This window comes from Microtus oregoni, unplaced genomic scaffold (genome assembly GCF_018167655.1).
Source record: "Microtus oregoni isolate MIOR12 unplaced genomic scaffold, Mior012 000016F_ref0000370, whole genome shotgun sequence".
NCBI classification, from domain to species: domain Eukaryota; kingdom Metazoa; phylum Chordata; class Mammalia; order Rodentia; family Cricetidae; genus Microtus; species Microtus oregoni.
Genome location: NW_024543075.1, coordinates 10,533,116 through 10,551,936, shown reverse-complemented (window position 1 = coordinate 10,551,936; position 18,821 = coordinate 10,533,116). Strand labels below are relative to the sequence as shown.

General features: G+C 46.1%; 1 protein-coding gene across 1 annotated transcript in view; it reads right to left on the bottom strand.

Moving 5' to 3' along the window:
• CUNH10orf90 (chromosome unknown C10orf90 homolog) overlaps nucleotides 1-16,483 on the bottom strand; it is a 228,561-nt gene extending 212,078 nt beyond the window's left edge. Inside the window, exon 1 of the mRNA XM_041666941.1 lies at nucleotides 16,148-16,483. Within this exon, the coding sequence (XP_041522875.1) occupies nucleotides 16,148-16,351 (204 nt within the window). The 5' untranslated portion in view covers nucleotides 16,352-16,483. The remainder of the gene's footprint in view (nucleotides 1-16,147) is intronic.
• Nucleotides 16,484-18,821: the final 2,338 nt, after the last annotated feature.

Below are 18,821 nucleotides of genomic sequence, written 5' to 3'. Positions count from 1 at the left end.
TTCGCTTGTTTTTGTTTTGTATGTGTAAAAACCAAAGTGACAGAAAGCAATCTGAAGAGATCCTTTTTATACCCCGACTTTCATACTTTTCGAGAATTAAGGGGAGAGAAACTTATACCTTCTACTTGTTGGAGGAGAGTATTATTTGGTCCTTAATGGCTTTATCATGAGAAAATGATCACAGCTGTGCTCTTGAGGGCTTACCATGAACTGAGCAGTGCTAAATGCTTCTGAGGGATTATGCGGTTTCCATGGTAACCCTAGAACAGAGGGTCTACCATAACCCTATCTGCACAGCAAGGAAGTGTCATTCTTAACAGTGTTGATTGTAAAACTGTCAGCAGTAGCATGGTCAATGGTGAAGTATTCTTGAGTCCCTACTGTGTGCCAAACTCCATCTTGAACCCCTTCTACATGTGACCATATTGCAGCCCCACAACAGCTTTCTTTGAAGGCATCACGATAAAAATATCTTATATATGAAGCAACTGTCAAAGGGGTCCCACAGTTAGCTCTTTGAAGCAACTGATGATGAACAAAGCAACTGATGATGAACAAAGCAACAGTCCATGGGCAATCTCAGCATTAAACTTGGCCAAACGAGAAGACAAGCTTGCCTTCTGCTGTCTCAGGAAGGAATGATTGATTTGATTATGATGATGAGAAGTTGCTCTGGAAACTTGAGGTGACGGTTAATCTTGGCTGTCAACTTGACTAGAAGGAGAAACTCCTGGGAGATGGTAAAGCACACTTCTGGGTGTGTCTACTAGAGCATTTCCAGAGATGAGGAAATCATGAGGGCTCTGACCTACTGCACTGGTTCACCCATTGTTGGACTCAAGCCGTGACGAGATTGTCAGGTGGTGGGGAGCTGACTGGAGGAAGTAGGTCACTGGGGCTGTATCCTTGAGGGTTGTACCCTGCTCTTGCCTTCTGGTCATCCCTTCACTCTGCTTTCTGGGTGTCCTGATGTGAGTCTCTGCTCTTCCACACCCTCTCCATGATCAACTGAGACCTCCAATCCCTGAGCTAAACAAACTTCTTCTCTCCTGTGTTGTTTCTGTAGGGCATTTGGTGATGGGATGAGAAAATGAACATACTCGGTGCTGGGGAGGTGGCTCTTGGGTAAAGTGCCCGCCACACAAGCATGAAGACCTGATTTTGGGTCCCCAGGACCCACATCAAAAGCTGTGTACTGCTGCATGCCCTTGTAAACCCAGGGCTAAGGTCATGGGTACAGGGAGGTGTTGGAGTTTGCTCTTGAGCCAGTCTGGATGAATTAAGGAGTTCTAGGTCCAGTGAGAGACCTTATCCAAAAGATAAGGTAGAGAGAGGGCTGGCAAGATGGCTCAGCAGCTAACTGGCGTTTGCCACCAAGCTTTGCTAACCTGAGTTCAAGTCCCAGAATTCTAGTCCCATGCTAGAAGGAGAGAACTGACTCCCAAACATTGCCCTCTAGCCTTCACATATGTGCTGTGACACATATAGGCACACACGCATGCACACACCTGCACATATACACACACATGTAATAAAAAATAAGGTTAAGAATGACTGGACACCAGAGTGCCGATCTCTGCTTATAGAAACACGTCCCCTACATACATATCAAACATGTACATATGCATACCACACACAAACACAAAACTAACATTTGTCATGGCACAAAACACTGTAAACTACAGGGTGCCTGCTGTTGCTCATTTCGAGAAAGCAAGTGGGAGGTTGACGGGTACCTGGTAGGGTGGGGACAGAGGTCTGAGAGCACACACAAGGCAGGAGGAAGCTTCGGGTCAGTGGGAATGTCTCAGAACAGGATTTGGTACTGGTTCCATCACTGTCTGCATCTGCCCAAACAAAATGAACTGTGAGCTTTTTAAAACCCATGAATAGTGATGTATGCAAATTTTATTAATAAGGATGAGCTTTAAAAAAAAATCCTGAATAAGCTCCAACTTGGCTTAGAGTTTGATTCAACCAGAATGTCTAATAAGAAATAAACCGGGTCAGTAGGTTGCCCTTGGGGATCTTACCACCTGCTGGAAAACCCTACCCCTGGGGGGGACTAAGATGTGTGCCTAGGGCTCATATGCCTTAAGCACAAGTGAGTGCAAGGCCAGCTCTGTGAGTGTGGCCCCTGTGTGTTTACTTAAGTGTCTTTACACAGAAACTCTACACTTGGCTTAATGACTTGTTATGGTGAATATATATATATATATATATATATATATATATATATATGATAAAATTCACCATTACAGCCGGTGTGTGTGTGTACTTTTTCATGAGTATCCCAGGATATATATATGGGGGGGGTATATGTGTATATGCCTATGGAGGCCAGAGGTCAACTTTAAATGCCTTCCAAATCATATTCCATAATGTGTGTTGAGGCAGGCTCTCTCACTGAACCCAGAGCTCTTCAGTTTGGCTAGTCTGGCTAGCCAGTGAGCTCCAGGATATGCCTGCTTGTGCCCTCTCCAGCACAGCACTAGGGTTTGAGGTTTCATATGGGTACTGGAGATCTGAATTCAGGTACCTGAGCTACACAGTCAAGCAGGCACTCTACCAACTAAACCAGCTCCCCAGCTCCCATTACAACCATTTTTAAAGATTACTAAGAATCTCTAGGATGAAATTCAGCCATCCCCACTGTTGTGGTTTGGAGAAGAAATGTTCCCCACAGGCTCATGTGTTTGAATGCCCGCCCCTCTTGGTAGTGCTGTTGGGGAAGTCCCTGGAACCTTTAGGAGGTGGAGTCTTGCTAGAGGAAGTATGTCACCAAAGCACGAGTGGGGGTTGTTGAGGATTTATGGCTTCAAATCACTTCCCCTTCCTTTCTGCTTCCTGACCCAAAACGATGTTATCAGCCAGCTTCCTGTTGCCACCACCTGCCTTGGTTTTCCATGCTCTCCTCCCAAAACAGTAAGCTAATATAAACTTTCTTCTCTACGTTACCTTTGGCTGGCGGGTTTTGTCACAGAAACAGTAACCAATGCAACCACTATCAGTTTTCAGGATGTTGTCTTCCCAGAAGGAAGCTCTGCACCCATTGGACAATTCTGCACCTCCTTCACCGGTCCCTCCTAGCCCCTGTCCTTCTTTATGCTGATGTGAATTTGGCTGTGCCAGCTGTCTTGTGAGGCTGGAGCTCACTGACCCTGGCTTCCTTCACTTAGCATAATAACCTCGAGGTGCATCCATCCTGCGGATGAGCTCCTGTTTACTCCACTGCTAGCACCCTTTGACCCACACACCTTTGATTTTTATTAAGTCAAATTTATCCATTTTCTTCTTCGGTAGGTCTCTGCTTTTAGTACTACCATATTAACATTTTCAATAATTTTATTTTTAAATGTACAACTCAGAAGTGAAGTCTGATGGGATGTGGTGCTGGCATTGGGATACAAGGATGTGTGTAGTGAGTGCTCATTGGTTTCCCTGATGGCCTTGGCATAAGGAATCCCTCAGGGTCAGAGTCCCAGAAGCCTGTGATACGCTGGAGTCCCATAGACTTGCAGTGACTGCAAGATGAACAGGTTATGTCTAGACTTCATGTGTCTACATGCCCACCACCCTGAGGCCACACCTCCTAACTCACTGCAGACATAGTCAGGTGTCAAGAGTGTTCAAGACGACGCAAATTGCCAAACAACCCAATGGTGTCTTACTCACTTGGTCCCCAGCTGCTAGCCCTATTTTAGAAGGGTCTAGAAACTTTAGGAGGTAGGGCCTCGCTAGAGAAAGTGGGTCATTGGAGGTGCGTTCTTGCAGGCTGCATTTTGTTCCAGACCCCATTCTGTTGTACTTCCTGCCTCCTGCCTCCTGTGAAGTAACTGAGTGGCCTCTGCCAAACACTCCTCCCACTCAGAGATTTCCTGAGGCAGGCCCATCAGCAATGGCACCAAGGACTTCAACATTACATCGGCTACTTTCCTCACTGCTGTGGATAAATCCCTGACAGGAAACAAAGGCGGGAGGCTGATTCCAACTCATAGTTCCCTCATAGGAGGGACGCAGGCCGTTGGGATGGGGAGCCGCAGCTGTATGGGGAGTCTACACACTGACTGGGAAGCAGGGAACAAGGGAGGCTGGAACCCCCTGACCTTCTTCCTTTCCCTTTTAGTTCAGTCCTGATCACAGTCTGGAGCATAGTGCTGCCCATACTGATGTTGGGTCATCCCCTGTCAGTTAAATCTCTCTGAAAGCATTCTTACAGACATTTCCAGAAGTATGTCACCCACGTGATCCCAAATTCCCCAAATCTAGCCAAGTTGGCAATGAAAGTGAACTTCATACCTTGAAGTTGTATGCTAAAATAAATCTTCCTCCATTTAGAGGATTCAGTCAAATATTTTGCCACACCGTGTTGAGGTGGCAAGGAAGGGGGTACCTGCAGCTACCCCAGTTGGCAGGGAAATGAGCCATGAAGAGATGGGAATGAAAATTCAACACAGCTGAATTTGGTTGGTCAGACTTGATCAAAACTTCTAGAGAGTCTTATCCCATGATTTAATTTGCTTAACATTTAAACACAATCAAACTTTGGGGAGAAAGTCTCCATGTGACAATTCTCATAACAAAATTTCAGGGATGGCCACATCAAAATTCCCTTGCAAAATACCAACTATAGCTAAGTACCTGAGACTCTATCGTAAGAATGAGCTCTGCTGACTGGGAAACAGTGCCAGGGCTTAGAGCTTAGAGAGGAAGGACTGGCAATAAGCAAAGGATGGATTCTACTTACTGATGGAGGATGCCAAGTATATTGAGCCTCTTCCACAAGGATGAGTTCAGTGCCCTGAGAGACAACGCCCAGGACTAGGGCCTAAAGAGTTCTCAGGATATTAGAGAAAATTCAAGTAGAGACTGGGTCCTGGTAGAGCAGCCAAGGCTCACCAGGTTGTTTAACCACTTTCATGCTAGCATTCCAGGGGGCCAGGGGTCATTCCTCCTTCCTTGAACAAAGCAGGCCTGCATGCTTAGCAATTCTGGCTTCTCCAATGCTTACTCTAGGCTGTGCTTCCTACAATGGGAACAGAAAATCTGACCAACACGCTTCTGTCACTTTCTGGGTTGATCAGCCCACATAGAATGAAACAATGGTAAAGAAAGAAGGACCAGCTTGGAAAACCTGAGCCACCTCTGCAGCCCTTGCCTTCTGCCAAGCAAGCTAGAGGCAGCGAGCATTGGTGGACAGGAGGATGACAGCTGAGTTGGTTCTTGCAGCAAGCCCACTGTTCTTGTAAGAACGAAGTACACATGCCCATAGATGAGCTGCGACATAATTGCCATTGTGCCAGTTCCACTCAAGAGTTAATGTTGTGACTCAGATTTTGCTAGAGACGGCATTGGACATTATAAAGATGAACAGTAAAATCCACGCCAATAATGTAAAATTGTAATTTATCTTTACAGAGACTATTTAATAAAAAAAATTAAAACATTGTAGAAAATCAAAAGAAAGGAAAACCATTTTTCAGAAAGTATGAAATGTATTTAGAGAGCTTTGCAGACAGCTCTCCCTGTTTCCAAACAGGACTATTCGTGCTTCCATTGCGACAGCCTCCATGAATTTCTCAGCCCAATACAAGCGGCCACTATTCTGAGACTGTTTACGAGAGCCTTCCTGCCTGTGCTCCTGAGTTCCTGGTGCAGTGAGTGGTATGCACGAGAAAGCCAGCAAAGCTCGTTCCATCCCAGGGAGCATGCCTCTTCCCTACACTCACAGAGCCCTCTCTGCATACCCTTCAACCAAGATGCAATCCTTCTGCATGCCTGACCTGGCCCATCGCCACTCAACAGCCTGTGTCACTGGGACTAGAGAGCAACGCAAGACAGTGGCCGGAGCAGAGGACTGAGGGCAAAGCAGAGTGCAGAGAAGCCAGTAGCACATGGAATGAATCAGTGGAAAGATAAGCTAAAAAATCACAGTTCTCATGAACTTCCTATAAACACACGACTGAATGAGAGGCATCGGGTCTCTGTGCAGGTGCCTTGTGCATCCAGTCCCTTGCTCTCGGCTGTGGACTGCTTTAACATGAAGCAACTTCTTGCCTTCCATACAAAGTGGTAAGCATTCTATTATCTACTTTGAAAAACTCCATCTCCATTTGCCTTCAGCTGTCTTTGCTTGTCAGGCACTCTGCCATTTCCAAATTATGGATTGTCTTTCTGAGACCGAGAGAGGATGTGAATTAGACCTGAGATTATTTCACTATTTCAGAATCCTATTAACAAAAGGGATAATCAAACAGGCGGCTTCTACTTTGGAGCTTCACTTGGGCAAAGCGGAGCTGGTACTCAGCTGTCCATCACCTGTCTGTTTGTGTGCCAATCACTCAAAAGCACGAGTGTGCCAGGGAGGCAACTGTAAGTGCTACGTCAGAGAAGACACCATCTATGCAGTAATTGTCACTTTCCCTGCCTGCCAGTTTGTATCCAAGATGCATTTAATGAGCTTTTGCTCATCATTTATTTATGGCACAATCCTAAGGAATCTACTCAAGGCTGATCTGGTATCAGAAGAAAGTTCATGATTCCATAGAGCAACTTACAAACTCCCTTCTCCATGCTGCTCTCAAATAGACTTCGACCTATGAGGCCCTTCCCAAAGCCTCCTTTTATTTTCTTTCCTCCACCTATACAAGCAATTGAAAATTAGTCGGAAAGCAGACAACTTGGACAGCCACTAAGACACCTACCCTTGATGTGTATGCCTTGCACAGTGACCTTTCCTTGAGTCTGGGCAGCAGTCGTGGACAGAGCAGGCTCCCGCTCCTATAGCTAAGCTATGCTACATTGGAAAATAGATTTACCCGTGATACTGAGTTTACAAATCTGTTGTCATTGAATCAATTAAAATGGAGACTATATCAGGTGGGCCTGACCTATCAAGTAAAATGTGTAAATAAGTCAAGAGAGATCCAAGGAAGAAAGATTGGATCTCCAGATGACCTTGAAATGGCAAACAACAGACTAGAGATATCTCTCTTGCCGGTGGCCCAGGTTCCAGTTCCCAGCACACGCATGGTGGCACCCAGCAGCCTTTAACTCCAGTTCTAGGGATCTGATGCCCTCTTCTGGCCTCTGAGTCCTCCTGCATGTATGTGGTACACATATCTTCACTCAGGCTCACATAAGTAAACATAAATCATTTTTTTTTTTGGTTTTTCGAGACAGAAATCATTTTTTAAAAGATAAACTAGTGTTCTCTTTGGCTAGACCCACATGGCAAGAACCTACAGATGGCCTCTGGTAGTTAATATTTGTCTGTGACCCACAAGGAAATGGAGACATCGGTCCTGCAACAAGGAACTAAACTCCTCCATTTGCTAGTAACCTTGGAAGCCTTTGGTGAGAGGCTGGCTGGCTCCTCCTCAGACTGGGGAGGACTTCCTGACGCAGAGGAGCCATCTAACCCACACTAGGACTTGTAGTCTACACAACAGTCAGACATGACCATCTGCTGCACAGCAATACAAAACAAATACAGATGGCACTTGCTGGGGTGTGTTTCCTGTCTCTTAGAGCCAATCCAAGCTGAGGAAGTCTGCAGTGGTGCATTGTGCTGATGCAATCCTGGTCTTAAGAAAGAAAGCTGGATGCTTCAATGATCAATCCAGGGTGACCATAAGAAAATTGCCTACTTTCCCTAGATTGGGGTACCCTGGCTAGTCACCATGTACCTGTTATTTGGGGAATAAAGATGCTGGGCAGGCAATTCTTTCTTTGCTTATTTTTTTGTTTGTTTTTGTTTTGAGACAGTGTTTTTCTGTGTACCTTTAGAGCCTGACCTAGAACTTGGTATGTAGACCAGGTTAACCTTGAACTTACAGAGATCTGTCTGTCTCTGCCTCCCAAATTCTGGGGTTAAATTGTGTGCCACCATCTCTTTAGGTGGCAGACAATTCTTTAGACATTTCATCGACAAGGAGACCAGAACAGGTCACCAGATCCCTGGAATTGGAGTTTCTGGTGGTTGTGAGCTGCCTTGTGGGTGCTGGAAACTGAACTCCTATTCTCTGCAAGAGCAGCAAATACTGTTCACTGCTGAGCCATCTCTCCAGCCTCCCTCATTAGTGTTTGCAAAAGACATCTTTATCATGTAGAGAATAAAGCCACAGAAGCCAAAATCAATATTATTAAGCACTCGGAATCTTACAATGTTCCTCTTGGAATTTGAGCTGTATGCCTCCCTATTGAACTTGTCCAGTTTTCCCATAATTGTAATTATAGTCTGGTGAGTCACTATTCAACTAGAAGAAGATAGGTGCTGTCAGTATTATTCAGTTTTATTTCCTCTATGTTTTCCTTGTGTGGGTGTGGTGTGCTCACGCCGCAGAAGGCGTGTGAAGGCCAGAGAACAACTTGCAAGAGTTGGTCTTCTTCCGTCCTGTGGACTCCAGGGGTCAAACTCAGGTAGTTGCCTGTCAACAAGGGCCTTCCCCTGCTGAGTCATCTCATCAACCCTAGTGTTGATATTTTAACAGACAATGTTATATTTTTTTTTAAAAAAAAAAAGCACCAAACTTAAAAAGATCATTTTACACAGCACCTAAAGTATGGGCACAATTTACAAATCAAATCTTGCCTTGCACAAAACTACAACATTCATTATCAGAAATAATTCATGGATCTCTATGCTGAACCTGTGGAAGCTATCTGTAACTCCAGATGAACAGCTTACAGTGGAATCAGCATATGACAGGATATGGCTTTCTTTAAGCACATCATATACATTATAGCTTTTGAATATTATCATCTGCTTGGAAAACAAACTTCTTTAAAAACTATGTTCAAACGGTATAATGACTTTTGCTAGTTGGTACTTTACAGCATGCCAGCCTGAGTGTTTCTTCTTAACCTCCTCTACTCTCTGCGTGAGTAGAAACCAGGGCAACATAAATAGAGAGATGGAAGTTCCAGACAAGAGACGGTGACAAAGAACCATGTCCTCAGCAGGAGGCCCCGGGGCAGTGGAAGACCCTGCTTTGGCCTTCTGCCATCGAGACTAGCTTTCGCTGCATCTGTGATGACTCACACAACCACTATCCAGCAGTTACAGTCAGGAGGGGAACCTCGCCCCTTCGTTTCTCCTCCTGAGCACCCCATCAGAAACACAGACCTCACAGTAGGACATCACGAGGCCAGAGTCCTCCGAGCCACACTGCCCCTGTGATGCCTGCATCAGCTCTCTGAGCCTCTCGGAATTTTCTCTTTGGAAAAAAAAAAAAATGGGGCTCATGTGTCTCACACAGCTGTGGAAAGGATGAATGAGGCTTTTCATGAATCGGCCACACCAGCCTCCTTTGTTCTATCTCTGCCTCCGCGGAGCTCCTCACACAGTGATGCTGGCCTGGCCACTCTTCCCTTTGGCACACCTCCCCCACCCTTCCCACACCAGCTCTCCCAGTGGAGTGGTTCCTACTAGTGTCTTTGTTGCTTTCCGCTGGGTCCTGTGGATACAAAGGATGGGGCTGGAACTTCAGATCATGGCTTCGTGTTTAAAGCAGAGACTTGTGGGACTAGATGTGCACCTCAGCGGTTCTAGGTATAATTCCCAGCACCACACATAAAACTTGAACTGGCCTATGAATTTCTGAACCAGCCATGGGCAGTGGAGGAGGAGGAAGGATAGCCCTGGAGTGAAGAGGAAGCTAAATGATCGTCTCGAGCCTCAGGGCCATCTACTTGCCTCTTCTCAGACTGCTCATTTTGGAGTGCTTGGGCCTGCAATACAACAGGAGTCACCAGCAAAAGCATTGCTTCGGGGCCAGGACTTGAGGAAGAAAATCAAGATCCAGTAGACTTTGGTCTGGCTCAGAATTGTCAACTCAGCGAGATTCTGGGTAACACTGGTGTGAACCTTTTGATAGCCAAGAGAAGAAAGCATTTGTTTTTCCTCCTGTTTGGTTTTTGTGACCTCATCATCTCACAAATCAAGTCATCATGAATCCTGAGTACTTCAAATTTGAGTCTTTTTTATTACTCAAGATTTCAAAACCCATCATAGCCCCTTGAAAGCCGTCTTCAAAGTCCATAGTAGAAGGGCTGGGGAGATGGATGAGTTGGTGAAGTACTTATCTCGCAAGCATGGGGACCTGAGTTGGATCCCAAACCCCACATCTTTTAAAAGTTAAGTGTGATAGTATGTGGTTATAATTCCCATAATGAGGAGGTGGAAACAGTCGCTGCCTAAGGCTCACTGTTCAGTCACCTTAGCCTATTTGGCAAGTTCCGGGCCATTAAGAAGTGTCCAGGCCGGGCGATGGTGGCGCATGCCTTTAATCCCAGCACTCGGGAGGCAGAGACAGGCGGATCTCTGTGAGTTCGAGACCAGCCTGGTCTAGAGAGCTAGTTCCAGGACAGGCTCCAAAGCCACAGAGAAACCCTGTCTCGAAAAAAAAAAAAAAAAAAAAACAAGAAGTGTCCAAAAACAAAGTAGGTAGCTAGAGAGAAATGACACCTCACCTGGGACCTTCACAAGTACCTGAACACATATACACTCATTCCCATGTGTATACTGGCATGAACATGCGTGCATGCACACACACACACATGCATGTGCACGCATGAGCGAACTTTATCAGCCCTGGTACAACATCAAACCCATATTGCCAGGCCTTTCCTTCTGTTCACAAACAGTGTATAATAATGTAGTACAAGTGGTGGCACAATAGCTTTTTCTCATTGTAAGTCAGCAATGCAGGTCTGTGATCCCTGATGGAGGGGAAACAAGAGGGAAGAACTCCATAATTATCCCTACATGTGGTGGCTTCCAGATTGTGACCCTGGGAGTGGAGAAGCGGCAGAGTCTGAGTTCTCACTGAGCACAGGGGACATAGGCTGGACTCGGGTAGCCGGTGTTGACATTCACGCAGGGCAGGAACTGTGAGAAAAGAGGGCATCAGCTGATCACAAGGGACCGCTCAAAGTTTCTGACCTGCATCTGCTTGAGAGAAAACGATCTGAGAGCAAGGGGAACGAAAATCCAGAAAGGGGCAGGCCAAGGGATGGTAAGACCTTAAACAGGTGGAAAGGGTTCACATCCCCACCTGCGGGAAGGACTCATCACACCAGAGAAGCCAGAGACGCCTTAGAAAGACCATGTCTTAACAGTGGGACTAAGTAAGTCCTAGAATAGGACTTCTCTCTCTCACTACTGGGGGCCTTTTAGGCTGGAGTGTTCTCTGTCAGAAGGAAGGGAGCTACGTTGTGTATTAGTAGAAGTTAACACCATTTCAGTTTGAAGAATAACTCAGTCACTAAAGTGTGTGCTATGATAATCAAAGCTTGATCCCCTAAGGGAAAATATATATGTATATATAAATATATGTATGTATGTATGTATGTGTTGGAGTGGTAATATACTCTTATAGTCTCAGACTTCAAGATGCTGAGAAGGGAAAGTTCCTGGGGGTTGGCCAGCCTAGCCAAACCAGTGGTTTTCAGGTAAAAGTGATGGAGAGATTGTCTCAAAAAAAAAAAGAAGAAGAAGAAGAAGAAGAAGAAGAAGAAGAAGAAGAAGAAGAAAGAAAAGGCAAGATAAATGGCATCATCAAAGCTGATTCCTGGATCCCATACATATTCACACATACATGCACACAAACATGCACATACATTTTTCACACACAGAAGCTGCAGCATCTATGATCTCTACCCATTAGAATCAGTGACATCCTCCTCCAAGCTTCCCTCATCAAAAGTATCTCCAACCATTACCATGGGGCAGAGCTATGATATTAGAGAACCATGGCTCTGCACTGGAGCCTCCTCTCAGCCTTTCCTAGATCTCCCAGATAAATCCCAGCACGACCAAGCTGTTGGCAAGCATCTTAATCTACCACCAGAAACCAGCCAACACTCTTTACAGACACAGAACAAAACCAAGCATCCAAACAATGCAAAAGTCACAATAGCTCAATTCCTACTGAAAACCTGCCTGGTGTGTAAAGAAGAAAGGAAACATAACTCATAACCAGGAGGCAAATCGATCAGTAGAAATAGATGGGCAAGGAGCAGAAAGAATGGTGAATGCCACCGACAACAGCCTTTAAGCCCCGTTAGTGTTTGCCTCGTGTACTTGGGAAGGTAGAGAGAATTGAGAACCAGAGAGAAATGGGAGAGATAAGGAGCCTCCTAGGAATTGTTTTAGTTTGTTTGCGATTTGGTGTTGATGGTCTGATATTGCACTCAGCCCATTGAGACACAGTGGTCTTAGCTGAGTCACACATACAGAGGGACTTTCAAATTTCACCATGATTCTTTCAGGTAGCCAGAACCAAGTGTTGCCGGCAAAAGTCTCGCTAAATAGTAATGATGCTGCTGCTGATGATAACAAATAATAATATAAGTGGAAAATAGAGAAGCAGATGGTCAAAGAGGCTTGGGTAATTAGTGTTTTCCACATATATCACCTTCCCCTAGCTCATTTCCTAGAGAAGGTGGAAAACTGTCACCTGTCAGAAGTCAGATAGGCAAGCCTCGACCTACAAGCTCCAGCATGTTATCGTGTCTTATTTGAGACCACCAGGGCTAGCTCTGGAGTGTGCATGCCTAACCCCGTTTTAGACGAAAGCATGTTTGTCTCAAAGAATCTTCTGAGGTCCTCTGTCTGGGGATGAGTCACCCACCCCCAATTCTGTGCCAGGGAGCACAAAACGGCCCATGAGCAAAATGTTGTGCCCTTGAGAACAGGGAGAAGGTGAACCATTTTCAACAGGGTTACTACTGCTTAGCTTGTGATACAAAAGTGTCTACTGTGGGAAGGAGAAGCTGGGTATCCGACCACGAAGAGAATGGAATGCCCAAGGGAGGACTACCGCTGACTGCCTCAACCTCCCTGCTCAGTTTCTGTTGGCTCTTGTGAGCACCCTGTTCCATAGCATTATCTGCTCCTATTGGTTTTGACGTGGAAGCCTCACCTGAAGGTCCCCCTGCTCTGCTTGGGACCCACTCTGCTGGGAACTCGGGCAGCTTTATCGGGGCTTCCCTAGTTAGTTTTCTGCTGAATGCTTGTAAACTTTGGTTTGGTGATGCCACCTTTCTGTGCGATTTGTTCTTGTCCTTGGTGCCATCATTGGATGGGTCCCCCTGCTTTGCGCAGCACAGTCTCTACCTGGAACACCAGCTGATTGCTTTAAAGGGTCTTCCCCATTCCGGCAGGATGTTCCGAAAGCCCAGTTTGGTGATTTTTGCCACCTATGTATCTATCTGCTAATCGTTATATACTCGTTTACTTTGGCTTGTTCTATACTTAATAACTCATTCAAAACCAAAGTGTGGCTACTGAAGCTCATTCTTGTACCTGTGGAAGAGAGATGCAAATCCGTCATACCACTCTATGGCTTCCCTTCCCATGGTTGGTGAAGCCATCCGGGCCTTATTCATAGGGCATCTCAGGAACGCACGCTCACAGTGTGAATAGCAAACATTGTTTTCAGACGGGACCATCCACGTCCAGATATGGTGTGGTAAATTTCTTAACCACACAGAACACTTACTCAAAGAAGAATTTCCTTAACACATAGTGTTCCTGTTAGTTTAAGACACATTTGGGGTCAAGAGGAATCCAGGCTTTGCAAACATCAGGCCCCGGGATCTACAGCATTCTCACCCTTAACCTCTTCCTGACCTGGCAAGCTCTCACTCAGCACAGGTTCTTCTCATGGCTCCAGCTGAAGGCAGTTTAAGGAAGGGACCAGATACAGCTGGACCCTACCTGGGCTGGAGTTTCCCAATCATTGTCGTCCCACGTGCACAATGATTTCTCTAGGCATTAACGCAGCTCAGGACTACCACTGCGGTTTGAGAGAACTCCCCATCCTCAGGTCAGCAGACTTGCAGCTCCTCCCAGGAACTTGACATTAGTAGGTTTTTCACAGACAAGTCTCCCAAACACACTCTCATTGAAAAATGAACCCATTTCTTTAATCTAGTATCCCTGTGGATTGAGAGTTCATCCCAGTGACCTTGCTCATTTTCTATCCTATCAGTCACTTCATGGCCAAAGCCCAGGTTAACAGGAAGCCTCTGAGCTGCTGTAGGGGGAGAAGTCACTGGGCCGAGTCCAATGGCAGGCTGGGCTGTTAATTGGTCTCCTGGATATGTTCAGCTTAGGAAATGGAGCCCCAAGGTTTGTTTCTCCCTACCCCTTCTATCTAAACAGTACTGACATGCCCCAGCGAGGATAACTGTAATCGCTCCATGGCTTTGGATTATTTTAAAATCTGAAATGTTTACTATTGAACTTTGGAGGTGAAAAATGTCAACCTGAGCTAAACACAGGACCCCCTAAAAGGTATCTGTATTCCGCAAACAGTAGCAGCCAGAAGCAGCTATCACTTCAGAAAGTAAACATACGAAATCTGATAAGAAAAAAGATCATAACAGAAATAAACTGACGGCAGACAAATGTGATGTGTTTGCCAGACCAAAGAAGATTCCTGGCTTGTCAACCTCCTGTGCACACCTTCCCCCCCACCCCCACTCCATCTGTGTCTCCCGACTCTAAACCTAAACCCTGCTTAAAGTTCAAGTCAGGAGGCCTGGGTCCTATTCATTGTTTTCAAACTTGGCCTGCTCTTGCACCCAGGAAGCAGGCCCTGTATGTACCATGTCTCATGGATAGATAGACTCAGTAAAAACTAGCCAAGTGCTTGAACTGCTAGCTGGGGAGTGGCCTCAGGTTCACTTAGCACACATGGCTAGGATGTTGGCTCCTAATGGTAGCAAACAGTTCAGCCACAGGAACATGCAGTTGTGGCAATCAATGTATTTGAAGTTTTCCCCGCAATCTCTGGCGGCACATCCTTCACATTCCTTTCGGCGTGGCTACAATAATGAAGAAATGAATGGGGAAGTCTTACTTATGAAAACTGGAAGGCAAGAGAGGGTATTCACTAGGAAAGGTCTAAAACAGAGCCACGAGGGCTACTGTAAAATGCATGATGAGACAATTCAACAAGTTCTCCCCTCTCTTGGGGACTGGAAAATAGTCGCAATGGAAATTATACAGTGATAAAATTCTGTCCCCATCCGATTAATTACTTGTGAATAATAACATCTCTGGTTTCTTTCAATTATATCCTAATTGCACACCTTTTGCTCTGGCTGATTGGGCAATGAATTAATGAATAAGGACTACTACTGAATTTAATTAACACCATTTTTTCTCTATGCCCTTTACATATCTGTTGTGAACATGGAAATTCACTCTCTCAGGGCTAGAACTGGAAGAAAGTAAACCTTGAACCCTGCAAAACCTGTTCCTCCCAGTCAGGCTGGCTTCCTTACTGCCAAGTGTGGGTGATCAAAGGTCTCAAGTATTTGCCAGAACTCAGAGGAGAGCTTTCCCAATAACAACATCAATATTCCAACACTCACCTTTTCATAAAGCATTAGCACTGTACATGTTACAGTCATCCAAAGAGATGGGTAAGTGAGCTATCTGGGAGTCAATTACAGTGCCATTCATAATTTATTCCATGTACAATGGAAAACTGATCATATTTCACATGTGTTTACTTTCTGAAAAGATAAGCGCTTATGGCTGGTACCCTGGGTAGAATACAAATATCTTTCATGGTGATGTGTTTATGTCAGGTTGACATTTTCAATTGCCAAAGGCCTCCCTGTTTTCCAAAACTAGTCTGGGCTTGAAAACTAAAGCTCATGCTTACAAAAAGTAAAAAGACCAATCTGGAATTTTGCTATCTCAATTCAAGCAAGACAGTCATGAATACGCTCCCTCTAAACACGCAGGCAGACAAATAGGCATTTCTTCCTAGAGACAGGTAAGTACAGACTCGCAAGGCCAATAGCACTGGAATCACAGGGTGCACTGCAGTTCCCAGGTGTGGATACCAGCAACCCACCTCGGAAATCTTTGGACAGATTTTTGTGGTCAGTTGTCTATCAGTCCCATTTAGCTAACGTTATCCCCTCCAACATACTGAAAAAAAAACTGAAATAAATTAAAGGAAGGATTTTACAGAGTATTTTCCAAGATACAAACAAATCAATGTTTTTGCAAGACTAGAAAAGACACGTGGCCAGTGGGTCTCCCACATAGACCTCCATCGGTATCTCCGAGCTCCGTGTGCACCGGCCCCCCCACCCCACCACTGCCGAGCCCCGGCTGTACCTCGTATCTGCTGACTTGCCGCTCAGCCACCTTCAGGCCTTGGCACGTGTGGATGAAACAAACTTTAGCTCGTCTCTGGGAAGGAAGCCAGTCCCTCTTTACCAGGTCCATGACCATCACATGGTTTTTCAGGCTTGTACTAAAGGCAGTTATCTGAAAGGTGGGGTGCACAATCTTCCCCTCCTCGGGAGGTTTCACAGGCATTCCGGAGCCCTGTGTGATACTGGGAATCTTGTGACTTCAGCCAGCCAGCCCGGCAAACACAATTTTCTTTGTTTGATGCAGGTATTGAGTGCAGCAGGAGGGGTTTGGGACCAGCTCCAGTGCAGGCCTGTGTTTTCCAACTTCACAGACAGTTGCTCCAAAATCCTTGCTACAGGGGGGCACACGATATAGTTGTGGAAACCCCCTGGGTGACCTTTAAATGCCACGAGAAAACTTCCTCTGCTGCAGCCTGGCCAACTCCAGCCTCCCGCCTGGGCTCTGAGGTCTTGCTGTCTTCTCTGATTTCAAAGAGGCACGTTTCATTCTTGCTTGTTTTCTGCTTGCCTTTAAGTTCCAGACGCTGAATTCACCTGGTTACCAAGAGGTTCGATATGTGTTTCCGTCTCTAGACCCTCAAATCCAAATAAATTATTTACAGAGTTCTGTACAAAGGAACCAAGAGGGATAATTGCCGCTCTTTTAAAGTGTCTGCTTTTGCTTGCCAGGGGCCTGAAAGGAACAAGTACAGACTGCCTACTGGCACAAAGAGTGGCCTCAGCCCTGCAAAAGATAAGAGCGCATTCAGGGAAAAAGAGACTCGCAGAAATGACAGCTGAAGACGGGCGTGGGGAGACACCATGCTGGGAAGGACAGTGGCTCAGGTAGGGGGCTGCCATCCAGAGTCAACCATGGAAGCCTTCTCACACCTGGAGCCTCAGTTTCCCCCCAGGAAGAGCACTAAGATAGAGCTGCCCTCCCTACCTGCTCCCGCCCAGGTTATGAGGATCAGGTGAGTCATGAGTCACACAATGAGGAAAGACCTGCGCGTGCCTGCGCTGGTGAATGTGCCCAAACTGTGGCACACATCACTCTTAAGAGCCGTTACAGCTTCTGCTCAAATTACTGTGCACAGTTCCCTCTCCAGAGCAGAACCTAATAACGCCATGCTTATGAAGGTTTACTTTATGCAAAAAGTTATTTGATTCTGAATGTCAGGCTGCTTAGAATACAGACCCAAGGAGGGCTCCTCCCTATTTTCATTTCCTGTGTTGCTGCCATTTCAATTCATCTGGTCTTGGGAGCCATTAATCAAGGGCACGCACAAGACAAAGCCGATGGCAAGACGCAGAACCCTGCTTGCCGGGAGGGACTTCTGTCTGGTTTTCTACAAGGATGACCTTGGGAAAACTTTTTAACTCGGCCACAATGAAAGCCAGGGAAGGCTGAAGGAAAGCCTTGGTGATGTTCCCAGAAGCAGAGCTCAATGTCAGGTGACACCTCGCTCCTTCCTGCTGTGTACAGGGTCTCTGCAAGTCACAGTGACTGGCTAGGACCCGGATGATGGGGTTTTAGCCTCCTGTTACCGGGGGCAAGGGTTGAATGTTGAAGCTGAGAATTGAAGCCCAGGAGGTGATGGGAAAGACTGGCGGCCATTTCTGTCAGTGTTTGCAGCAGACTAAACACCAGTCCAAGGTCACTAAAATGGTGTCTACTATGATCAGCTGGGACTCTAGCTTTCCTGAAGACATAAGAGTGTAACACCCAGCTGGTGGCAGACTTTATTTACACTGAAAACTCTCCAGAGAGGTATAGAATGCCATGCTGGATTTTAGAAACACTGGGATAAAGGCAGCCAGGGAAAAATTTTTTTGATAATAAAGTAATTAAAATTTATCAAAGACCTCAACAAAGGAAGGAGTCTGCATCCCTGGTTTGGGCTCTGAAGACCTAACTTGGCATCTCCTCAATGTTGCTTCTGGTACCTGTGAGTTCCTGTCCAGCAGGTCCTGCAGGTGTGAGGACACTCATGACTTTTCTTCTTTTTTTTTTCTTTTTTTTAAATTTATTTATTTATTAAAGATTTCTGTCTCTTCCCCGCCACTGCCTCCCATTTGATGCCACTACACACTGAAGGACCCTAAACCATGTAGAAGCTACCAGAGCTTCCTGTCCAGAAGTTTCAAAACCAGCCTGGGGAAGTTTACCTAGGGTTGCCTGGGTTGTTATGGAAACCAGCTCTCTCAGGCAGCACCAGAGATCACGAGCTTACCTGACCAGTGAGTGTGACTCCTCCCTCTCCACTGAGTGCAGCAGTGGCTGGTCACAGGACACAGCTGTAGCGTAGCCAAAAAAAGGTCTCAAGATTTTCGGACAGGAGGGCTGAACAGGAGTCTTGAGATGTCAGATTCAACTTCTCAGTGTATGGAGTCAGGATGGAAGGCCGGAAGCAGGGAAGGTGGAGGAGAACTCGTCAGGGGCTGAAGCAACCACGCAACCACGGATGGAGAGTTGGGGGATGAGTGTGTGGGTGGCTAACAAGAATGTGGATTTGGACGAAGCTCCTGTGCTCCGGCACCAGCTCCCTTTGTCAGCGCACCTCCCACCCCCCACCCCCAGCCCTGCTGCTGTTCTGACAGCCTCAGACTTTAAGAGCCTATCAGTGCAGACTTTTGCAGACATAGATCACAGA